Source organism: Pongo abelii, chromosome 11 (assembly GCF_028885655.2).
Source record: "Pongo abelii isolate AG06213 chromosome 11, NHGRI_mPonAbe1-v2.0_pri, whole genome shotgun sequence".
Classification (NCBI taxonomy): domain Eukaryota; kingdom Metazoa; phylum Chordata; class Mammalia; order Primates; family Hominidae; genus Pongo; species Pongo abelii.
In genome coordinates, this window is record NC_071996.2 from 67,263,201 (window position 1) to 67,285,484 (window position 22,284).

General features: G+C 35.2%; 1 protein-coding gene across 3 annotated transcripts in view; it reads right to left on the reverse strand.

Annotated features, from left to right (window-relative positions):
* Positions 1 to 22,284, reverse strand: part of COBLL1 (cordon-bleu WH2 repeat protein like 1) — a 158,183-nt gene that overhangs the window by 35,726 nt on the left and 100,173 nt on the right. For 2 of the 3 annotated variants that reach the window (XM_054549409.2, XM_063712837.1), the window contains 4 exons: positions 9,044 to 9,245; positions 7,061 to 7,289; positions 1,540 to 1,637; positions 1,190 to 1,426 (listed from right to left, as the gene is read on the reverse strand). In XM_054549409.2, coding sequence (XP_054405384.1) covers positions 1,190 to 1,426; positions 1,540 to 1,637; positions 7,061 to 7,289; positions 9,044 to 9,245 — 766 coding nt within the window. Of the gene's footprint in view, positions 1 to 1,189; positions 1,427 to 1,539; positions 1,638 to 6,195; positions 6,235 to 7,060; positions 7,290 to 9,043; positions 9,246 to 22,284 lie in introns of all 3 variants that reach the window. The other variant, XM_009237785.3, reaches the window with a different exon arrangement.

Here is a 22,284-nt window from a genome sequence, read left to right on the forward strand (position 1 = left end):
CTATCACTTGACAAAAACATTATCCTCCTGATTTGTGAGATTAGATGAGATTTTATACAACAAATACTAAATTAGACAAGAAAGTCTTCATAGAAATAAGAAACTTAATAGATTATTTTCCAAGTACTGAGGTTAAGCATTTTCAAAATTCATTTCTATCTCTTTGAGTTGCACGTATGATAGTCTATAAACTACATTTAAAAACTATGGTTAATTTTTTTTAAGTCAAGGAAGCACAGAAATGTGTATCAGGTGCTTGGGAAGAGTTAATTTACTTTAGCATTGTATTTACTAAGTTCCCAAGGGGGAAACAAAATCTTTCAACTAGATACAAGAAAACTTCTCAGTGTCTCAAGTATCTCCAAATAAAATCTGCTCTCAAAGTTACTTACATCATTCTGTCTGATTACCAGCAACAATATATACAGTCTCATCTTCAATCATATATACCTAAAAATTCATTTATTTTTCACACGGATAAAGCAAGGAATATGCGGATTGTTTAGTCATGAAAAGTAGTTTGCAAATGGATCTCCACAAAATGGCAAACTCAGGGAAAATTTGAGATTAAAGGTAATAATAAGAAACTTTGAGAAAAAGGTACACATATAACTGTGCTTTGAAGATAAGGGTGCATAAAGGTAACTGTGATATATTCTATATAAAAAGCCTCATTTTCTTTTTTTCACTGTGGAGTATCTATGTACTAGGTAGATACCAGGCTATTCCCTGGAGAATCTCAGTCAGGTCAAGAAAGTACGTGTTGTTAGAAACCCATGAACACAACTCAAAGACTGCGTTACTGTTCAAAAAAGAACTATTCAAAAATAAAGACTGTATTTCCATTCCTATTACATGCACGAAGCAACAGCCCCTAGTTAGGCCTTAGTAAACCAAGACTTTAGGTTTTCGGATTTTTTTTTTTTGCTTGAATATGAAAGTTACTTAAAATGGACATTTATCGTTTACTGCATCACAGATCTGTACATATATAGAAGATCTATTCCTAGTACCAATCTTAGAATGAGCATTCATCTTATTACATATTAGTAACTGTTACTAATTACCAACTGTTATAGGACTACTTCTTACTAGTCTACCTAGAAAAGATAAGTTAGGTAAGAGGAAAAATAAATGGTACCCTGCCTCATCCAAAAACAAAAACAAAATAGAAAACAAAAGTACGCACCTTATCTGTCTCATCCACGCTCATGGATTTCACTATACAAGAAGCAGGCCTCTCCTGGATGTGTGCAAGGTCTTGGGGGACACTCTGAGATGCTGGCATCGGGGGCAGTGGAGCCCGCCTCTTCTTGGGTGCATCCGACGGCAGGGTGTTGGAAATATATGGTTTGGAAATGGTATTGGACCTTGTAAAAGTCGGGCGGTGCTTATTTACTAGAGGGGTTGCAGGGGCACTTGCAGTCTAGTAAAGAATGACAAAGCCAAAATCTAGTAATTTCAAGATATTAGTAAAAAGCATTAGTAATTAAAAATAATTGAAGAAACTTACAAAATGCAATATAAGAAAATACTTACTTGGTCCCGCTTTTTCTTACTGCGTTGAAAAAAACTGAAAAACCCTTTATTTTCTTTGTCCTTCATAATATCTAGGTTTTGTGATATTTGGCAGGACTCTAAAATAGAAGAAAAGCATCTTACTTTTGTACGTGAGGTTGACTGTTCACTTCCAAGATTTCTTTCTCTTACTTTCCCTTTGCAAACTTATCTAATGCTAAAAGCTACTAATTATAGTCTACAAACAAGGCACTCTGCTAAGCACCTTAAATCTTATTAAGTTCTCAAAGCAACAAGCAAATATTGTTCCTATTTCACAGCAGAGGAAACTGAAGCTTAAAAAACAAGGCCAACACTCAGGAAATGACAGAGCTACGACACAAACTCAATTTTTTTGACTCAGAGTCTGTGTTCTGCTTTTGAAGTATAGAAGCAAAATAGAAAGGACACTTCAAATTAAACAAGACATGAAATTGCTACCACATAGTTTGTTCCTTTATTTTGATTATACTTTTGTCTCACAGCTAAACAACTATGAAATATCTTATTCTACAAAATGTGAGTCATTATAATTGCTCAGTACTTTGTTAAATGTTTCATAAAAGTTATTTCTTTAATAGGGTGGGTCTCAACTGGGACCAATTTTGTCACCCAGAGGACATCTGACAAAGGCTAGGGACAATTTGATTGCCACCATTGGCAATGGGGTTAGGAGACTGTGCTGTCTGCATTTACTGGGTAGAGGCCAGTGAGGATTCCAAACATAGTACATTGCAAAAGACAGTCCCTAATGACAGAATTATCTTGTCTCAAATGTTAATAGTGCTGAAAATTAGGAAGCCCTACTTTAGTCAGAATGGCAAATGTCAAACCTCAAGGTTGTATACATAATATTTATATAAAGTTTTCCAAAAAGCATCTCCTAATATCAACTGAAGGGCCTACAAACAGTGACACAGCCAGTAGTGCTGAGCCTCCCTGGCCCAAATTGGCTATAAATTCCATTTCCCATTAAAAGAAACCATGATTACTTGAGAATGGTTGATTCTCTGTTGGTATCAAAGAATGTACAAGATAAGCTTGGGACATCTAGCCATACTAGAAAGAATGCTATCAAAGTCTACCAGGTTGTGTTAAAAGGACTCAGGAACCAACTTGAGACGGTTTCTACTGGTAAAAATAAGGATAATTTGGACATCATAAAAGTAACTCAATAAACTGAAACACGTCACATGTGTTTAATTTCATACATTCATAAAGATACTAAAAAAAAAGCCTCTTTGTTCACCTTTGTGTTACGCTAGAGAACCAGTCCATTATTTTAAAAACTGATAAAAGGAAATCATCCAACTTTTATTATACCTTTTTCTTCTCTTATTTATTTATTTATTTATTGAGACAGAGCCTTTTTTTGAATCTCGCTCTGTCGCCCAGGCTGGAGTGCAGTGGCGTAATCTTGGCTCACTGCAACCTCTGAGTCCTGGGTTCAAGCGATTCTCCTGCTCAGCCTCCCAAGTAGCTGGGACTACAGGCACGCGCCCCCATGCCTGGTTAATGTTTGTATTTTTAGTAGAGACAGGGTTTTGCCATGTTGGCCAGGCTGGTCTCGAACTCCTGGCCTCAGGTGATCCACCCGCCTCGGCCTCCCAAAGTGCTGGGATTACAGGCGTGAGCCACTGCATCCAGCCTATTCTACTTTTTTCTGATTGAATTCGACCTACGTAGCAGTCATATAGCTGACACGGGGAAGCTTGCTTTTTTAGTAATATTGATTGCAACAGACTTTCACCAGTTTTCAACTCTTAATTAACTAAGGTGTAGACAAAGATTATTGATGGCTAACATCAGAAAAAAATAACTCGTTGTTACATGTTTGCTGATGGAAGTACACAGCAACACTTGTAAAGTATTCTTGCCAAAAAATCTCTTGCCAAAATCTGATCAAGCCTCTAGATTTAACCATCAATTTACAGGAAATAGAGGGGAAATTTACATTGAAATAAAATTTCAATGACGTTGGCAATAAGTTAAACATTAAGTGACACCACAGGAGGCAAACAGTAAAAATCTGAACATGGGAAGCTATAAGACAAATGACCTAGTTTCTTCAATAAATGAGTAGCGAATTTTTTTAAAAGGTTGGAAAAACAATGAGTGGTGATCTGTAAAATTAAAAAAAAACATTTCTTCTACTAAGCAACATATGGATTTTATGGTAAATCACAATATAATTTCAATAACATTTGACAAAATATTGTGTATTAAAATTTGTGAGACATAACTAAAGCTAAACTAAGAGATAAATATATAATCTTAAATGCTGTTATTTAAAATACCTGTCTAAAAAAACCAAAATAAATTATGGCAAAATAGGGACTACTTCAGGAAAGGAAAGCTAGTTAACACCAAATAAATATAATAATACAATATACCTCAATAACATATGAAAGGAAAACAATTTTACAAAGTAAAACTTTTAAATCTGATGATTCAAATATTAAATAAGCAGCATACATTCTACACAATGAGTTTGACAATGCTAGCAACTAATAATAATGAACACGTAGATAGCACTTTATGGTTAAAGTTTTTTTGCATGCCTAATATATTTCTTAGAATGACCTTGTGAGGGAAGTATCAAAAGATCACTCTGAGCCCTTTTTCTCATTGGAAGATGCTAGCATTTACCCTGCAGGATATATATATATATAATGAAAGCAGTGGTATTACTCCATTACGCTCTCAGGAACTATAAGTGAACAGAGAGTTTTAGTAACTTGCACAAAGACAAACAGGCATTAAACAGTAGAACTAAAACTGGTATCCATTTAAAGATTATTTATATTTGTATTTTTTTTAGATTTGCCACGATTTCAATTTAAGATGGAATACACCACTTATCGCATATGGATACACAATTACATTTAGTCAGAACAGTAGATGAAAAATTCATATGGTTGTGCAATACAATAAATATAACCAGAATATTATTTATTTATTTTTTATTTTTATTTTTTTGAGACAGTCTCACTCTGTCACCCAGTCTGGAGTGCACTGGCAGGGTCATGGCTCACCACAGCCCTGACCTCCCTGGGCTTAGGTGATCCTCCCACCTCAGCCTTCTAAGTAGCTGGGACTAGAGGCATGTGCCACCACACCCGGCTAATTTTTGTATTTTTTGTGGAGATGGGATTTTGCCATGTTGCCCAGGCTGGTCTCAAATTCCTAGGCTCAAGCAATCTTCCCACCTCGGCCTCCCAAAGTGTTGGAATGATAGGCGTGAGCCACCGTGCCTGGCCCATATGGTTATTTTTGGTGAAGAAATTTTCAGGTACATGGTCATCCTCCACACTAGCTAGCCCTTAAGTTTTCACTTAAAGCTCTACATCAGGGATCATAGCAAGTCAGGTTAAACAGTAAGACAAGCAAAGGCTTTAGCTTACTTAGAAAAGCAACTCAAATACTGTAGTTTCCTGTTTCTAGAAGGCAGGCTAAAAATAATTGCATGGAAAGTTCTAAGTTTTCAAAATAGTACCAGAAAAAATAAGGAGGCAAGGGTAGTGACAGCATTTGGATTGACCTTGTAGATTCTGATACTGTAAACTTTCTTCATTTTAATATTTCACTCTCTTAAGATTTGTCCACAACATTTCATATTCTGAATAAACCACATCCTTCCATTACTGGAAGGGATATTAGAAATCAATGCATTCGACAACCTCAAAATGAGGCCAGAAAGTTTATGGAATTTGTTTAGGATTATGCAGATAGAGAGTGGCAAAATTAGGAGTAAAAGTCAAGTAGAAGTAACAAAATGTTGTTGCTAGAAAGAACCACAGAGACCACTATTTCTAATCTCCTATTATTATAGAAGTAGAAGGTGAGATTTCAATAACACATAATATATGCAGTTTGTTAAGGCTTGTTTTTTTAGTAGGCTGGTAATTATTAGGGTAATCAATTATTTGAGATTTTTCTTAATGGGTGAAAAAAGACTTCCACAATTTATTATTGGACAATTTTTAATACAGTTTTTCTCTATGAAAGGAATGTATGCCCATTATAAAATTCTGTATTATAAAGAAAATAAATGATAAAAAAATCACATACCATAACCCTACCACCCAAAGGTAACCACTATTGAAATTTTTTATGTATTTCCTTTCAGCAATTTCATATAAAAGCATTTATTCACCTATTGTGTTAAACACACTTATATGGTATAAAAGCTAATTTCAACATAAGCATTTTCCATGTTATTACAAAATATTCACAAACAATGACTGCAAAATTTCATATGATTAATATAACACCATTATTCTGAATAGTGAAATAATCTGAAATGCTTCCTTGGTACTACCAAGCTATTAGCATTTGTACCCAGTAAAGACCCTAGCAAATCATTTTCCCTTGTATGAGAGTAAAGAATATGTTTTCCCACACTGTTAGAATAATTTTTAAACATTTGTTGAAATGAAAGTATTATAATTAAATTCGGAAATCAAGGGGAAGGAACCTATACATTTTTTAAGGAAATAAAATCCAAATATTTTCTAGGTTAAAATCTCATACAGAATGAACATGTTAGTGATGTTAAGAAAAGGTAAAATTAGAAGCTTATTTTCAATATATCCAATTTCACGTTATAATTTGTTTCTACTGATTCATACATCTTACCTTGTAAAGATGACTTACTGAAGACAGTAACAGAAGTGGCTACAGAAGGAGGGGTATAAAAGAGGGTAAATTGACTGTGAAGATGATGTTTGTTCAAGTATAAAACATCACTGAGTTGAAAAAGTAGTCTATGGATTACATAAAGCCACAACCTCAGGATAAATTTTGAAGTCTCTATGCAAAGAGTATGTAAATAATTGTCAGCTTCACTAAACTTTTATTTCTCTTAGTGAAACAGATTCATGTTGAATGTTTGCATTTGTCTACTAGACATCATACAAACCAGCATTATCTAAGATCTCCAAATTTTAATACATCATTTCTATGGATTAAAACTGGGAGCTATTTCAAAATTTTTTTGAATTATACTGATACATTTCAAAGCCAACTTATTTTGGTGTCGACCTTAGGAAAAATTTGGCAAGAAACTTCCAAACTTGAATGATAATTAAGACTCAGACAAAATCATAGTGAGTCTACAGGAATTCACACTTGATTATAATAACAATGACTTTATATGTAAATTTTTATTTTCTGTTTAAGCCTCAAAGCCATGAAGAATTAAGTTAAATCCTACCAAAAAAAAAAAAAAAATCAAAGAAAAAATATAAAATGTGGATGATGGCTAAAAAGACAAGTTTTAATTCCAATTTCAATAACTGAAATTAAGTTAAATGTTATATTTAACTTGATTTATATTTATTAACTTTTTGTTTTCTTATTCCTAATGCCATGTAATTACTTTTATCTATAGGACCCATTAACTATCATTATGAACTTGAGAACACCTACATACAAACACAATGCACAAACATATACAAATATACACATCCCACTAAATAAATAAAACAAAAGTCTTACTTACCTCTGTTGACATCCATCGCATATAATTCTCTTAGTCCCAGGTCATTAAGAGATTTTGTCAAGTCGAGAGGCTCCTGCGATTGATAATCTTTCAACAATAGTGTATGCAATGGATCAAACTCACATTTGCTACATATAATAGGGGCAAGCTCTTGAAGTGATGCATGTGGACTCACTCTCACTATGGTCTTCTGTGTTTTCTTAAAATTAATCACTACTCTCACAGTTTTCTGAAACACAGATTAAAGCCATAGTTGTACCATAATTTACTGAAACAAACATTCTACAATAACGTCTAGAATAATGAGATAACCTACAGTTACATATTCAAACAATAAACAGTACTTTCCAATTTGGTGTGAAATTCTCTTTTTGATTAATGTTACTTCCTAAATCCAAAGCAAGTTCTTAGAAGCAAACATATTAGTTTATTTATTAAATAATCCAACCATTCTATAGTAAGATTTTAATTAAATTTGAAACTAAAAAACTAGCCTCATATCTAGTACTACTCATGTTTTCACTTTGTTCCTTAAAATATTTACTTTAAAATTAGCAAATATACATAGTACAAAATTATGTATATTTTATCCTACCCTTTGAAGGATATTTATCTTTCAAATAATTTCTCTACTGCCTCAATAAAAAAGGGGTATTTTTGTTAAGTCACTAAAATTTTTGTTTCTATTTGAAACATTATAAATGGGACAATCCATATGAAAAGCTTAGCAGACTTTCTGGTACATAGTCATTTATCAATAAGAGAACATTAGCTATTGTGATTAGCTTTTGTTGTTACTATTACTATTTGTTGTTACTATTAGCCAATTACTTTGGCTAATTTTAATATTTTAGTAAAGAATATTTAAATCTCTTCATTAGATATCTAGTACTAATAATTTAAAATTACTAGGAAGATTTTAAGCATCTCATCATTTTATGTAATTGAATTAAATTCTGTATGGAACTTAGCAACATGAGACCATACTAAGTGAAATGTACATTTTGCAGGTCCTTAAAGACCTTTATTCACAAAACTAAAACCCTTTGTATAATCCCATGCTATAGCATAAATATAACTATTTCCATCTAGAAAAATAGCAGGGATATGTAATAAACACCTAGACAGAAACAAATACCTAGACAGAAGGCAGTCCAATATCCTAATATATGTTAATAATATTAAATCATATATTGTAGAAAGCAAGTATGTTTTAATATTTTCAAAAACTCAACTTCTTTGAAAAAAGCTTCATAACAATATGAAGAAAACACAAGAATATGTATATTTATGTCACATGTATCAATTTAATATACAAACTTTTATATATATTATAAAATGAAAATGGTTGATGTTCATAATGAAAGAGTATTTCTTGAAACCCATAAAATTCTACCCTATTGCTTATAGCAATAGAACAATTTTAATAAGAACTGATATTAGAATGATTGTGGTTAAACATTTTTGCATGAAATTTGTACATTAAAGAAAATGGAGTTAATGTGTAGCACACATTAATAGTTTCGATGTTAATAAATTCAAACACAATAAAGAACTGGAAAACAAAACAAAAACACACATACAAATAGATGTTAGTAAGTTACAACTGCTGCTTACCAAGTACACAGAGGCCAAAAAATTACTTTAAGAAATTATTAGATAAATTTTCATGAAAAGATTCTAAAACTTTCCTTTACATATAAAATACTTTTTAAAAGAGTAGCTTAAAATACAAATAATTCATAATTGTTACATTCTTATACAATCATATTGACCATTTTAGAGCAATTAAATCTAAAGTACTGCCCAAATTCTATTTAATCCAGGGATCAATAACCAACTGAATCCTAAACAAAGTGCCTAGAAAAACATAATACCCACATTCACATCAAATTTAACCAGGAAAGTCCATTTTTATTTCACTTACAATGAGCTGCTGATAATGACTGAATAAGACATCAAAATATATAATGGAATTCTTACCTCTGGTATTATAGGTGTAGGTTTTTTCTTATCCAACATTTTTGGCTTTAAAATTACCTTCTCTACCTCCAACATTCCTATTGGTGTGTTTGGCTTAAATTTAATGTGGTTCTGTTCAGCTGACAAGAGATCGATTGTGTAACTTGATGGATTTAAGTGATACTGTGCACAAAGGAATATCAACAAGTCCATCATAGGTTTACTGTAAAACAAGAGTATTTCATTACCTGTTATTGTTTTGAGGATTTTCTTAGAATGCTTGTCTTCAATAGATAAACAAAGCTACAAGACAGTTTTTGGAAAAGCAGCTTAAATATTGAACTACAGGCCAAGCTACAGGCTAAGGCAGGAGGACTGCTTGAGCCCAGGAGTTGGAGACCAGCCTGGGCAACATGGCAAGACCCTGTCTCTACAAAAAATAAAAAAAAAACAATAGCCTGCTGTGGTGGGTGCGTGCCTGTAGTCCCATCTACTCAGGAGGTGGAGGCCAGAGAACAACACGAGCCCTGGAAGTTGAGGCTGCAGTGAGCTGAGATCGCGCCACTGCACTCCAGCCTGGGCAACACAGCAAGACCCTGTCATAATAATAATAATAACAATAAAAACAACAACAACAACAACAAAAATAATCTACAAAAAATTGAACTACAAGATATTTAAACAGACAAAATTGTAATAGTTAAAAAGTCCTGGGATAGTCAAGAGAGCAGGGATCCTAGTGTTAGTTCAACAACTACTTTTATGTTTTTACCAAATTGTTTCCAAATTATAAATTTCAGGAGGAGTCCTTTCCTTACCCAAGAGCAGTCCTTCACAACACATTATTTGTAATACAACATTGGCAGTCTTTAGCTTATGAATTGGTTACAAAGTTCTCATAAGAATGAAGCATTTGGAACAACCACCACCACTTTTTGGCTTTAGAAAACAGACTGTAAATATCTACATAGCAAGTCCACAAAATCCTAAAGGGTGTAGTACAAATTCTTTAATCATTCAAAGGTTATGAATATTCTCTAGGCACTGGAATCACAGTACAAGTATTACAGTATATCTGTTCTCATAGATCTAACACTCTACTGGATGAACTAAACCAAGTGTCAGCAAACCACAATGTGCAGGTCAAAATGGGCCCACAGTCTGTTTTTGTAAATAAAGTTGTATTAGAAAATAGCCATGCCCGTTTGCTTATATAACGTCTCAGGCTGCTTTTGTGTTAGTTACAACAGCAGAATGGAGTAGGGTGACCACACCTGCTATACAGGCATAGCCCACAAAGCCTACTATTTTTACTTCCTGGCCCATGACAGAAAAAGTTTATCAGCTCTTGTGCTAGAACATAAAATTGAATAAAGTAAATGCATGAGATAATTTCAAATAATGAATGAATGTTTAATACTATTGGTAATACAGGACTTATTTCTATAGAAACTTTCATACCCAAGTTGGAATTTAGGGATAGTTACCAATTTTTTGCTTCCCTTTCCATAGATTCTCATTGTTGACACAGACTTATATTTTCATTCACATCATCGACAGAACAACATAGTCTCTGAGTCTTTCTTAATACTGTCAGCCCTTAAGGAAAGCACACTAAAAAATCTTTGGTATCATGTGCTTTCCCCAAATGTCAGGTGATCCTAAGCTGTTAGTTCACACTTAAGAATAAGGCACTAAACTGCAGTGTGTAAATCGTATTTTTATGGATGGAGGCATAGGTTCATGGGATTCACTTTAGGGTAATTGGGTAGCCAGCCATCTGCATCCCACCTTGAAAGGGAAATGCGCACATTAATAAAAAGTTATTCTCCAATTTCTTGACTAGAGATATAAACCTGGTTACCGGCTTTTGGGAACTTGACAGGGAAATGGGGCTAGAAATCCCACCATTCAGTATGCTACTTTTATTTTAGTGCACCTGTTTTCATATGGCACGTCACCCCCAGTAAGTTCCCAGGCCTGCAGCCTCTCTGATGCAGTTCTTCCAGACAAGGAGTCTCCTGCACAGGTGGGGAAGGATTCACTGTCGGACACTGCGTGGTCTTGAAGTCAAACAACACGTTACATAGATTTCAGATCATCCCATGTTCAGCCCCCATTTCTACTTTCTGTGGTCGCTGCCTACTCCTAGGCCAGTCCAATCTTTATGGGATAAGGAGTTTGTTTCTCAATGGTCCCTCACACCTCCCTTCTCCCACACATACAAGTAGCATCCTATTACTTGTATATATATAAAGAAAAATAAATAAATCAAAGGCTCTAAATCTCTCAATTTAAAAAAAATTCTCAGGAATACATTTCAATTCTCAAAATACATTTCCTGTGTCTTTATTAGATGGTTGCATAATATTTAAGAGTTTTACATCCTTCTTTTGAGCCACAGGCTATGCCCATAAATGTATCTATATTGCCCATGTTTTGGCTTTAAACAGGACATTTTAAATTTCATCCAGAGAGAGACTAGCAAAATGGTCTTGTGGAAGTTGATTTTTTGGTAATATGGTACTCTACAAGAGCAATTGGATGGCACATACCAATTCTAGACTTGGAGATAGGACTTTCTTTGATAGTAAATAAAGTTAACAAGAATTAGGTAATGTCTAGTTAAATACAATTATAAATGCAGTTTAGCTGGAGGAGGAGAGAACTTTCATTGCCAACTGAATGGGTAGCTGTCTGCTGCTGTCTATGAGTAAATGATGATACATGCAGACTGTATTTCTTTCTCTCTATATATAAATGTGTCAAGTAATAAATGTAAAAACATTGAAGCTTATTCTTCCAACATCTTTTACTTCTTAAATATACAATTTTTTTGAATCTCTGCCAGAAATACATAAGTTAACAAGACAAATGGCTGGGTGTGGTGGCTCACGCTTGTAATCCCAGCACTTTGGGAGGCCGAGGCAGGAGGATCACGAGATCAGGAGATCGAGACCATCCTGGCTAACACGGTGAAACCCCGTCTCTATTAAAAATACAAAAAATTAGCCAGGCCTGGTGGCAGGCGCCTGTAGTCCCAGCTACTTGGGAGGCTGAGGCAGGAGAATAGCATGAACCTGGGAGGCGGAGCTTGCAGTGAGCCAAGATCGCGCCACTGCATTCCAGCCTGGGCAACAGAGCAAGACTCCATCTCATCTCAAAAAACAAAACAAAACAAAACACAAAACAAAAAATTACTGAAGTTTTGTTTGGTTTTCATCCCTATTTTTGTGCCATAATTTTCATCGTTTATGTATAAACATATAAACATTTAAAATACATTTTTGGTTTTTTTAAAAAGTTAGAACAATTTGATTATTCGTGTAGAAACATTGGTATTTCTATCTGTGATAAATTAATTTTCTAATATAATAAATGGTGTGGATAATTGGTCAAGAATATTAACATAATGGCCTATTCCCTCAGGAATTTATCCCTCATTTTATTTATCTAGAAACTTTACACACTATATCAGATTTCATGAGAAAAAAGTTGCCGACTATATCATGACATTTGCACTCAACACTGCCTACATGTTTTCTACTAAAAATGCCTCTTTGAGAGGCAACTGAAAACCACAGAACTTCTTTATGACTTTATTCTCTCATTTTATAATTCCAGGTCCAATTCTTTATTCAATAATTTCAGAAGCCAAATTTGTCTTGAAAATATTCCTATTGCCAGACAGATAAATGCAGCAATCCAGAAAGTTCTGCAATAGACATAACTACATATGTGAATTTAATACTGCATATGAATTGTTTCTGGGGAAACAACTGAATTTTCAATAAGTGGTATTGGGAAAACTGACAATCGGATGAAAAAGAAAAGTTGTGTATCTAACCTGATTCCTTACACCAAAGTAAGCTCCATGTGGATCTTTCTGTGGTTTGTGTTTTACAGTAATATGCCCAGTGGAATTTTCTGCACTGATGGAAATGTTCTATATCTGCACTGTCTAACACAGTGGTTACTGGGATAGTGGACTCCCAAACCAAATTTTTTATTCAACTTAACTTAAATTCAATATAACTGGACACATTTGGTGAATGGCTGCCATACTGGATACAGTAATTCTAACATGCTGGTTCTCAAGGTGTGATACATAGACCAGCAGCATCAGTATCTGCTGGGAACTTGTTAAAAATGCAAATTGTCAAGCCCCAGCCCAGATCATTAATCAGAAACTCTGGGAATGAGTAACAGCAATCTGTGCTTTGACAGGCACTCCAACCTATTCTGATCATACTGTAGTTTATGAAGTTTATGAAACTCTGATCTAGAGAGAAGAGAAAAAAGAAACAGGTAAAATATATAAAATATCAGATGGTGTTACATGTTCTGACAAAAAAAAAAATAAGGAAAGAAGTTAGGAATGTCCTAATTGAAAAATGACACCAGAATTGAGACCTTGAAGGGACTGGGATATCTGTGGAAAGATAGCTTTGACAAGTACAAAAACTTGAGGCAGGAATGTGCTCTAAGTGTTTAAAGCAAAACAGAAACTAGTCAGCTAACATGAAAACAATAGGCATGAAATCAGAGTGATAATCTTGTAGTGTTTAAAGGCCTTTCAAGTGAAGACTTGAGATTTTACTGAGTGAGACAGAAAGCTTCCAAAGAGTTCTGAGGAGTGATGTGATCTACTCTAATTTTTAAAAGGATTACATTCTGGTTTTTGTATTCAAAATAGCCTGGGGGAGCAGCTACAAGGTTATTGCGAAAATTTAGTTGGGAGATGGTGGTGGCCTGGACTACTCAGATTCTAGATACATTTTGTAGGGAGCTGATAGGATTGAAGCTAATGCAGAAAGAAGAGAGACAGAAAGAGGAGCTAGCCAGTGGAAAGAGGGCAGGATTGGAGGGACAAAGTGGCAGTGTTGCTGAAAGTACCCAACAGGGGACCTAAAATGCAAATTTCAATGGTTTACTATGTGATGTGCTTACTGTAACTCTACAAGCCATCACTAAGGTTCTGGTAGCCTTGGGAGGTGTCAAATAAAGGATGAAATTTCAAAAGCGGAAACGAAAAACATGAATCCAGCGGTGGTAAGGCACAAAGTCAGAGCCAGAGGTGGCCCCAAGAATATAAAACTCTTGGGAGTTTACAATAAGATTATAAAGGGGATCGAACCTTCTACAGGAAGTGGAACAGGGGTTCAGGCCAGCCTTACTTAGATCTTAAGCAGCAGAGTGACCTCAAGAAGTTATCTGGGTTCTGTGTGTACATGGATGTGAGCTCCCCTCTAGCAGGACCACATCTTAGTAATCTTTAGGCACCTGGCTAGGTCGCTGTTGTCGAATGGGGAATTTAGAGAAAACAGTGATTAATTCTGCTTGAAAGTCAAGGGGCTCAAATGCATAGTAGACTAATACAACTGACACATGAGAAAGCAAACTTGTTGAGAGGAGGTTCATATACTTTAGAAAAAAGTAACATGGTGAAAGCTCTGTCTTTTTTTTAATTAATAAGCTTGCTTTGCCTAAGCCATGCCATCTTTACACAAAGGTGAGACATAAACATTAAATAGGGTTAAGATCTTTTCCAAAAATAGCCTCTGACTAGTTTGAATGCTTTAAATATTTAATTGAAGCCTCAGCATTCAGCACTGTAACACAGGAAAGCTGACCTGGCCACAAGATTTTGAGGTTGGGAATTACTGACTGTCTAGCTTTACCATAAAGGAGTCATAACACTATAAAAGTAGGACATTAACTTTTAAGCAGGTCCTGCATCCAACGGAGCTGCCGCTGGGGTTAACTAGTCACCAAGTGCACCCACAGGAAATAAAATAATCTCTTGAATAGAGCTCAGAATTATCCACCTGGATGCCAAACTACTTCTGCCAAAGATAACAATTCTGGTTGGATAATCATCCCCCAGTCGATGCACCTGAAGGCAGTTGGCTAATGGGTTTGACCACGGGATCACCACAGAAAAGATGCCTGTCTTCCTGTTTCCTAAGGCGGGAGCACACGTGAGCAGTCCATCTAAAACCTGAGGCAAATTATTAAAAGTGGAAAAGGATTGGATGAACATTATAATCACTCCTCTATATTATTACACCACATTGAATTTTGGGTTATTTTATTACTCAGCAGAGTCTGCTTTGCATTAACATTATTTACAGAATTTTTTCTCTTGTAAGATAATATAATAATTTTCTGGAGGGCTGATTTTTTTTTTAAGACTCTAAAACCTCTTCTTTGAAATAAAGAAATCCCTATGAGATTTCCCACTTCTTTCAGAAATAAATAACAATTCCCTGGATTAGTTTCATATCTGTACCTTGTAAGTGCACACCAACAACCCAATTATACATACCAGTAATAGTACAGAAATTTTAAAACATTCTCTATTGCTGCTGATGTTTATCAATCTTATGCTAACCCACGTAGTTCAGTAATGAGTTCAGGAATGAAGCAGTGCTCTCTCTGTGTGTGCAAGAAATGAAATGTACCAGGTACACAAAACAAATAGACCCATTCTCAAAATTGATTATGCTTATTATGCTATAAGAAACATTTTGAAGAAAATAACACATGAAATTCAGATTTGAAAATAAATTGTAATAGGTCAGATTACTAAGCTGATAAGTTCTTAACATACTAAAAATAGACATTACTAAATGTAAAAAACCCCACAATTTTTAGAAAGTCACCACTTTGGACTCTATCTGGTTGTTTATCTTAGGTGTTATACTCAGAGCTAATTATAAATAATTACCGTCATAAAAATTGTGATTTAAGAACACACCTACTAAACACACATACATGCCCCTTATAAAAACAAAAATACTACAAATATATCTCACTATAATTGGGGCAATTTGAATATAGGCAAAGGATAACATTTTATTGACATGAAAGATAGAAATCATTAACTGAAAAAAAGCAGGTTACAAATAGCACATACCATATAATACCATATTGTTGTAAAAAAGAAGAGTGCACATATAGATGGGTGTACATATATGTGCATGCCTAAGAATAAAAGGCTAGACACTACAATGTTAGAAGTTGTAATCTGCCTGCTTAATGAAATTGCATTTACAATTTTTTGGCTTATCTGTATTTTCCAACTTTCTAAAACATCTAACTATTGCACTTGTAATCACAAAAATTTAAAAACTAAAATTAGGGCTGAGCATGGTGGCTCACATCTGTAATCCCAGCACTTTGGGAGGCCAAGGCAGGACAATCACTTGAGCCCGGAGTTTGAGGCTGCAGTGAGCTATGATCACACCACCGCACTCCAGCCTGGGCAATGGAGTGAGACCCTGTCTCTAGAAAAATTTAAAAATTAAATTAAGTTAAAAAACTGAAATTAAAAAGGGTCATTATTATAAGGTGTAGATGCCAGGAAAGCAAAGGGAAGAGGGTGGCCCTGCCAGGAACAATGTTCTGAGGACATTTGTGAATACTTTGTCACCCCTTTCCCAACCAGGGGAGCAGGCAGGTGACAGAGGCTAACATTCTCCTGGGCTCAGAGCCATAGGGGATATGGGAGGGCAGTGACAGAACCTAGACGACAGGATGATTAAAAATTCAAATAGTACCGATTAAAAACTCAAGTAGTACTATTATGTTTAGGTACTTGCACAGTTAAAATGCCAACTTTTGTTTTAAGCAATTACAGCAGAATAAGGATCTAAACCAAAATTTAAGCATCTTATATAGTTAAACACGGTTTGTACCACCCTATAGATTTTTGACAGTCTAAAAAAAATTACCCTATTATATACATATATTTATCACACATTTGTCATCACTAGACACTTCTCAATAAATATAAATATGACGTGAACTTCAGAAATTTGTCTAGGTCCATACTGTTCTGTTACTCTCGTTTTTTTAGCAAAAATCCCACACTGATCCAACTTTGTCATTTTTCATAGTCTACTTTTTCCCAATAGGTGGCGCTGTAATCCATGTAAAATGCTCCCGAGTTCCTCAGCGGACCAACCCTATGCCAGTCAAAACCGCGGGCTTAGGCTCAACTCTGCTGTAAACTGGTGCTATGGGACAGGCAAATCAGGCTGAAAAGCATGTGCGACATGTCTCTGGGTTATTTTATCGGAAAAGCCCAGAGAGGTGAGGTGACTTGCTTGAGATCACACAGCAAGTCTAGAACAAACTGTAACTTCTAGTTGGGACTTCCAGCTTGGAGTTCTGTGCTTTCTCTGTGTTTTCAATTATGATATCTCACGTGTGCTCGAATCAAAACAAATTCCTATTTGTGGTAGGGGCGTAAAAGAAATATCTTCCTCTGTTATAAATGGTGCTTATTTCTTCCTCCCTCTTGTAGGAAAGTGTGATAGCATGGCCATTGAATGCTCTCTCTACAGGCTAAGAAGGATTCATGTCAATCTTATCAGATTTCCCAAAATGAACATTTTGCTTTAAAAGTTTAGCCTGGAGAAAGGGAAAAGAGGAAAAAGGAACTAATACTTATTCAATGAGGAATAATTACCTATGAAGCAGATACCTGACTATAAGATGAAGACCTAGAATCATATACAAATGTACCCACATATTTCCTTATTCTATGTGGTTTCTATATCTGTTTAGTCTATAAGCTCACTTTCACTAAAAATTAACTTTTCCCAAGTACTAGCAGACACCACTGTTTATGCTGTTGTGAAGTATAGCATCTTCTGAGAAGAAGAGCCACCAGTTCTGTAACAGTAGTATCCTTTAATGTTCATTTCTAGAAAGGCAAAGAACTGCTTTGTCTGGTGAAAAGATGTTTATCGATTATATACATGATACGCAGACACACTGAAACAGGTTGAGTATCCCTTATCCAACATTCTTGAGGCATGAAGTGTTTTAGATTTCACATTTTTTTCAGATTTTGAAGTATTTGCATTACACAAGTTGAGCATCCCTAATCTGGAAATCCAAAATTTGAAATACTCCAATAAACATTTCCTTTGAGCATCATATTCACACTCAAAAAGTTTTGGAATTTGAAGCATTTGAGATTTTGGATTTGGTATACAGTCTATACATAGATGCACACATTTATGTATGTGTGCAAACGTATATACATACATACACATAGACATACACACACATATACCTATACTACACTGTATCTTATATATAAATAAAATATTTTAATTCCTCTTTCTTTCAGTCCAACCATCCATGATATTAGGATATGCAGAAATGCCCAAGAGTTTTCAGGTTAGCATGGCAACCCCCCTTAATGTAAGCGGAGCCTCACGAAGGCAAGATAGTAGAGACATGGTGACTTTTGGTCATTAAAGAGATGGCATCACTAAGTTCTGGTACGAAAAATAGTTGAGCTGGCAGATGGCTACCAACCTAATTCAGGATAATAAGTTTCTCCCTGAGCATAAAGTCTATGACTACCTCCAACCCCATTGTGTTTCCTAATCTGAACAAGCTCTTTGGTGAAAATGAATGTACAAATAAGTGCATTCTTCTGAAGATACCACTGTGTATTCACATTCCCCAAAATAGAACATCCTGAGCCCACCTGTGCATGAGATCTATGGGGGAACTTTCCAAAAATATTCCCCAAGAATACATTTTGAGTGGGAAAATTATTTCTGAAAAGTGAAGTGAGGCATATAAGTTTCTGAAATCTGTATTTCCATCAAACACTGATAGTATTCTTCACAATAAAGGCATAAGAAATAATACTACACTATCAAAATAAATATACAAGAAATATTCAGACAAATTCAGAAAGCATGGTCTCAAAAAACTGCATTAAAGTCTTTTCAGAGTTACACATAGAACTCTATTTATTTAAGAAACACTCACACACTTAAAATTACCTCCACCAATTTCTTGTATTATTCTGTTGAGATTTTTCATATTCCTTTTATATGGTAGTAACAAAGCCATGAAGAAATTTTATTTTTGTCATTATGAGTCTTCCCATTAGGTAGTTAACATTTTTCAGTAGTAGTACACAATTTTCTATTTGAACATTTCTTTTTGTTGTTAAACAGTTTTGTGAAACAATGGGTCAGCAGCAGCTGTGACACTCAAGACATCCCTAATCACACTATTAAGATATCCCAAGTCACACTTTTAAGATATACCAAGTCAAACTCTAAAACATCTTGGATTGCATTAAGATATCCCAGAATCACACTCCTAAGATATTCAGAATCATACAACTACTTTAAATCACAAACACTTAAAATAGAAAATTAGTCATAGCATCAATGAGTCATGCCTGAATTATAAAACTACTGCAAACAAAGTCCCTAAATGAAACCCCATAGTAAAAACACTGATATACTTGTGGGGAACGTGGGGAAATCCCATCTCTACAAAAAATACAAGAATTAGCTGGGCATGGTAGCACATGCCTGTGGTCCTAGCTACTTGGGAGGCTGGGGTGGGAAGATTGCTTGAGTCTGGGAGGCAGAAGCTGCAGTGAGTCCAGCTCTTACCACTGCACTCCAGCCTGAAACCCTGTCTAAACAAACAAACAAAAAAACAAAAACACTGATATCAATTCTATTCTCAGAAAAACTCTTCAGCCCTAAACAAAATTTAAAAAGCAATTGGAATTTGGGGCATTCCATTCGTACCTTGCTCTCTGCCTGGAGAAAATATCTTTACTTAAAAGATTCTGGGTAAACAACTAGGACTCATTCCAAGTGCTTCTTCACACCATTTACGTTGCTACCTCCATCTACACATAAGGGTTTAGGAAGACAATATTCATTTTGATAAATTTATGAAATGCCTACTACATTGCAAGAAACTGTGCTAGGCACTATAAAGAAAAGTAATGATATTCTCATGGCTCTGTGGTTTCTTCAAAAGGTAAGATCTACACATACATTGCAGCATAGAACAATATGTAATAAATATGATATAAAGTGTCAGAAGAGTTTGGAAGCCAGAGTTAATCACTGATTCTGGGGAGATCAGGGAGCCTTTATATAAAATATATCACCTGAGCTATATAAACTAACTGGAGAAAATGAGGGTAGTGAGTTACATGAGGGGGAAAAAAAGTTCATAAAGGTATTGAGGTGAAAGAAATAGAGTATTTGTAGAAGAACAAAGGAAGAGCAAGAGTCATGTGGTGAAGCTTAAGATACACAAAGGAGGGCCAGGCACAGTGGCTCATGCCTGTAATCCCAGCACTTTGGGAGGCTGAGGTGGGTGGATCACCTGAGGTCAGGAGTTCGAGACCAACCTGGCCAACATGGTGAAACCCCATCTATTCTAAAAATACAAAAATTAGCTGGGCATGGTGATGTTCATCTGTAATCCCAGCTACTTGGGACACTGGGGCAGGAGAATTGCTTGAACCCGGGAGGTGGAGGTTGCAGTGAGCCAAGATCCCGCCAATGCACTCCAGCCTAGGCAACAGAACAAGACTCTGTCTCAAAAAACAAACAAAAAAGATACACAAAGGAAGGAGAGTGGTGGTGAAGGAAAAGCCTACTTAATTTTGGAGGAGAAAATAAGGTATCCCAATCTCCAGGCTAGGTAGTTTGGACTCCTTTAATTTGATATTGAATTGCTGTCCTGCAGTCTTTTATCAAAGGTAGTACCACAAACAGAGAGGAATTTTAGATTAATCTGAGGGTGCAAGGTAAATGAAGAGAGCCCAAGGTTAAGAAAAGCAGTTCCCGATTAAAAAAAAAAAAAAAAAAAAAAAAAGAGGAAGCCAATAGGGGCCAAGCCCTGATAGTATTTCATTTAATCATATTTAATCCTATCAATTCAGCTATAATACATTTTCATAGATTAAAAAAACTGCAGCAATTCAACAACAGTTGGTGGCCCAGAAACATAAAGCTGATTGATGGAAAGTTACTCAGATTTAGGGACCTGAGGAGGCAAACATGCTGGAGGGAGGGTGGGAAAAACCTAGGGTGCTTGTAAGTACAAATGTAGGAGAAATGTCTGATGCAGAATCTATCAGGTATGAAGAAAAAATAGATATGAAGAAAATTTAGACATGAAGAAAACTGCAGCATCCTACAGAACAGTCATAAATTAGACTTGAAGAGGATGAAGAACTAATTCAGTTAAAGAGAAAGTGGATAAGATAGATGTTTAAAAAGGTGGTATTCAAATAAGGAACCCTAAGATCTCAGAAATGGAACCGTTTTAAAGTGATGAGATTCCACCATTCTCTGGTGGAAACAGGGAAGTTGACCATGGATCTCGGTTTCCAGAGTTGAGGAAACAGAAGAAAAGTTAACTTGAGGTGGCATGTGGAAAAGCCCAAAATAACTATGACGGGTGACAGGATGGAGAGAAGAAACATGCTTCTGATGTTAAAGTCACTGAGGTTTAAAAAAAAAAATCTGAAGAACCCAGAGATGCATTGATAACAAACAGAGAATAAGGCAATATAAAGAGATGACTGGTACATCCCCAAGAAGAAATTTTGAAGAGTATTTGTGATGAAACCAACATCACCTGAAACTCTGAAGAACTAGAAAAAAAGTTGACTTTTTTTTTTCTTACTTTGAATTCAGGAAAAATAAAATAAAAATAAAAAAGGAATTGCCTTTATTACCCCCAGCCAGATCCATTATCCCTTTAAAACCAGAGTAATATTATTTCAAGAATTGATGATAATGGCCATTGTCTCTAACTTTCAAGATGTCTTTCTCACACATACGAGGCCATCCACAGCTGCAGGTGGGAGCCTACCACAGACAGTTTTCTCAATCTCATAAATAGCGTTCAATGTGTGATCTCCAAAATGACTTTCAACACAAAATAAATGGCAAAATGCAACTTCCTCAAATTTAATCAGAGTTAAATAATATATTATTTGCTAAAGCTAAACTATTTTGTTTTCATCTACTTTAAATAATCTGTAAAGTTACACATGATTTTAATGATAAATCTTAAAATTAAGGTTACCTTGAATGAGTTTTTCTAGACAAAACCAGATTGTAAGAATGCAATACCCAATATATTCTTTTTCTTATACATAACACACACACACAAACAGAGAGACAGAGAGAGAGAGAGTGCGTGAGTGAGCGAGCTAAGGTCAAAACAGCTTAAATTTCTAAAACAGGATTCCTGATAACAAATAGGCGGTTGAAGGTGAAAGAACGAGACCAAGTCTATAGTTCATGTAACTTTCCACTTCAAAATGAAATGGAAAATTACACTTGGCTTTGTTCCATTTTTCCAATTTTCACAAAGGTATTTAAAAATATCAGTCTTCTAAATCACATCTTTCCTTTTTGCTGGGATAAAGTTTGATTTTACTTTTCTACTTAACT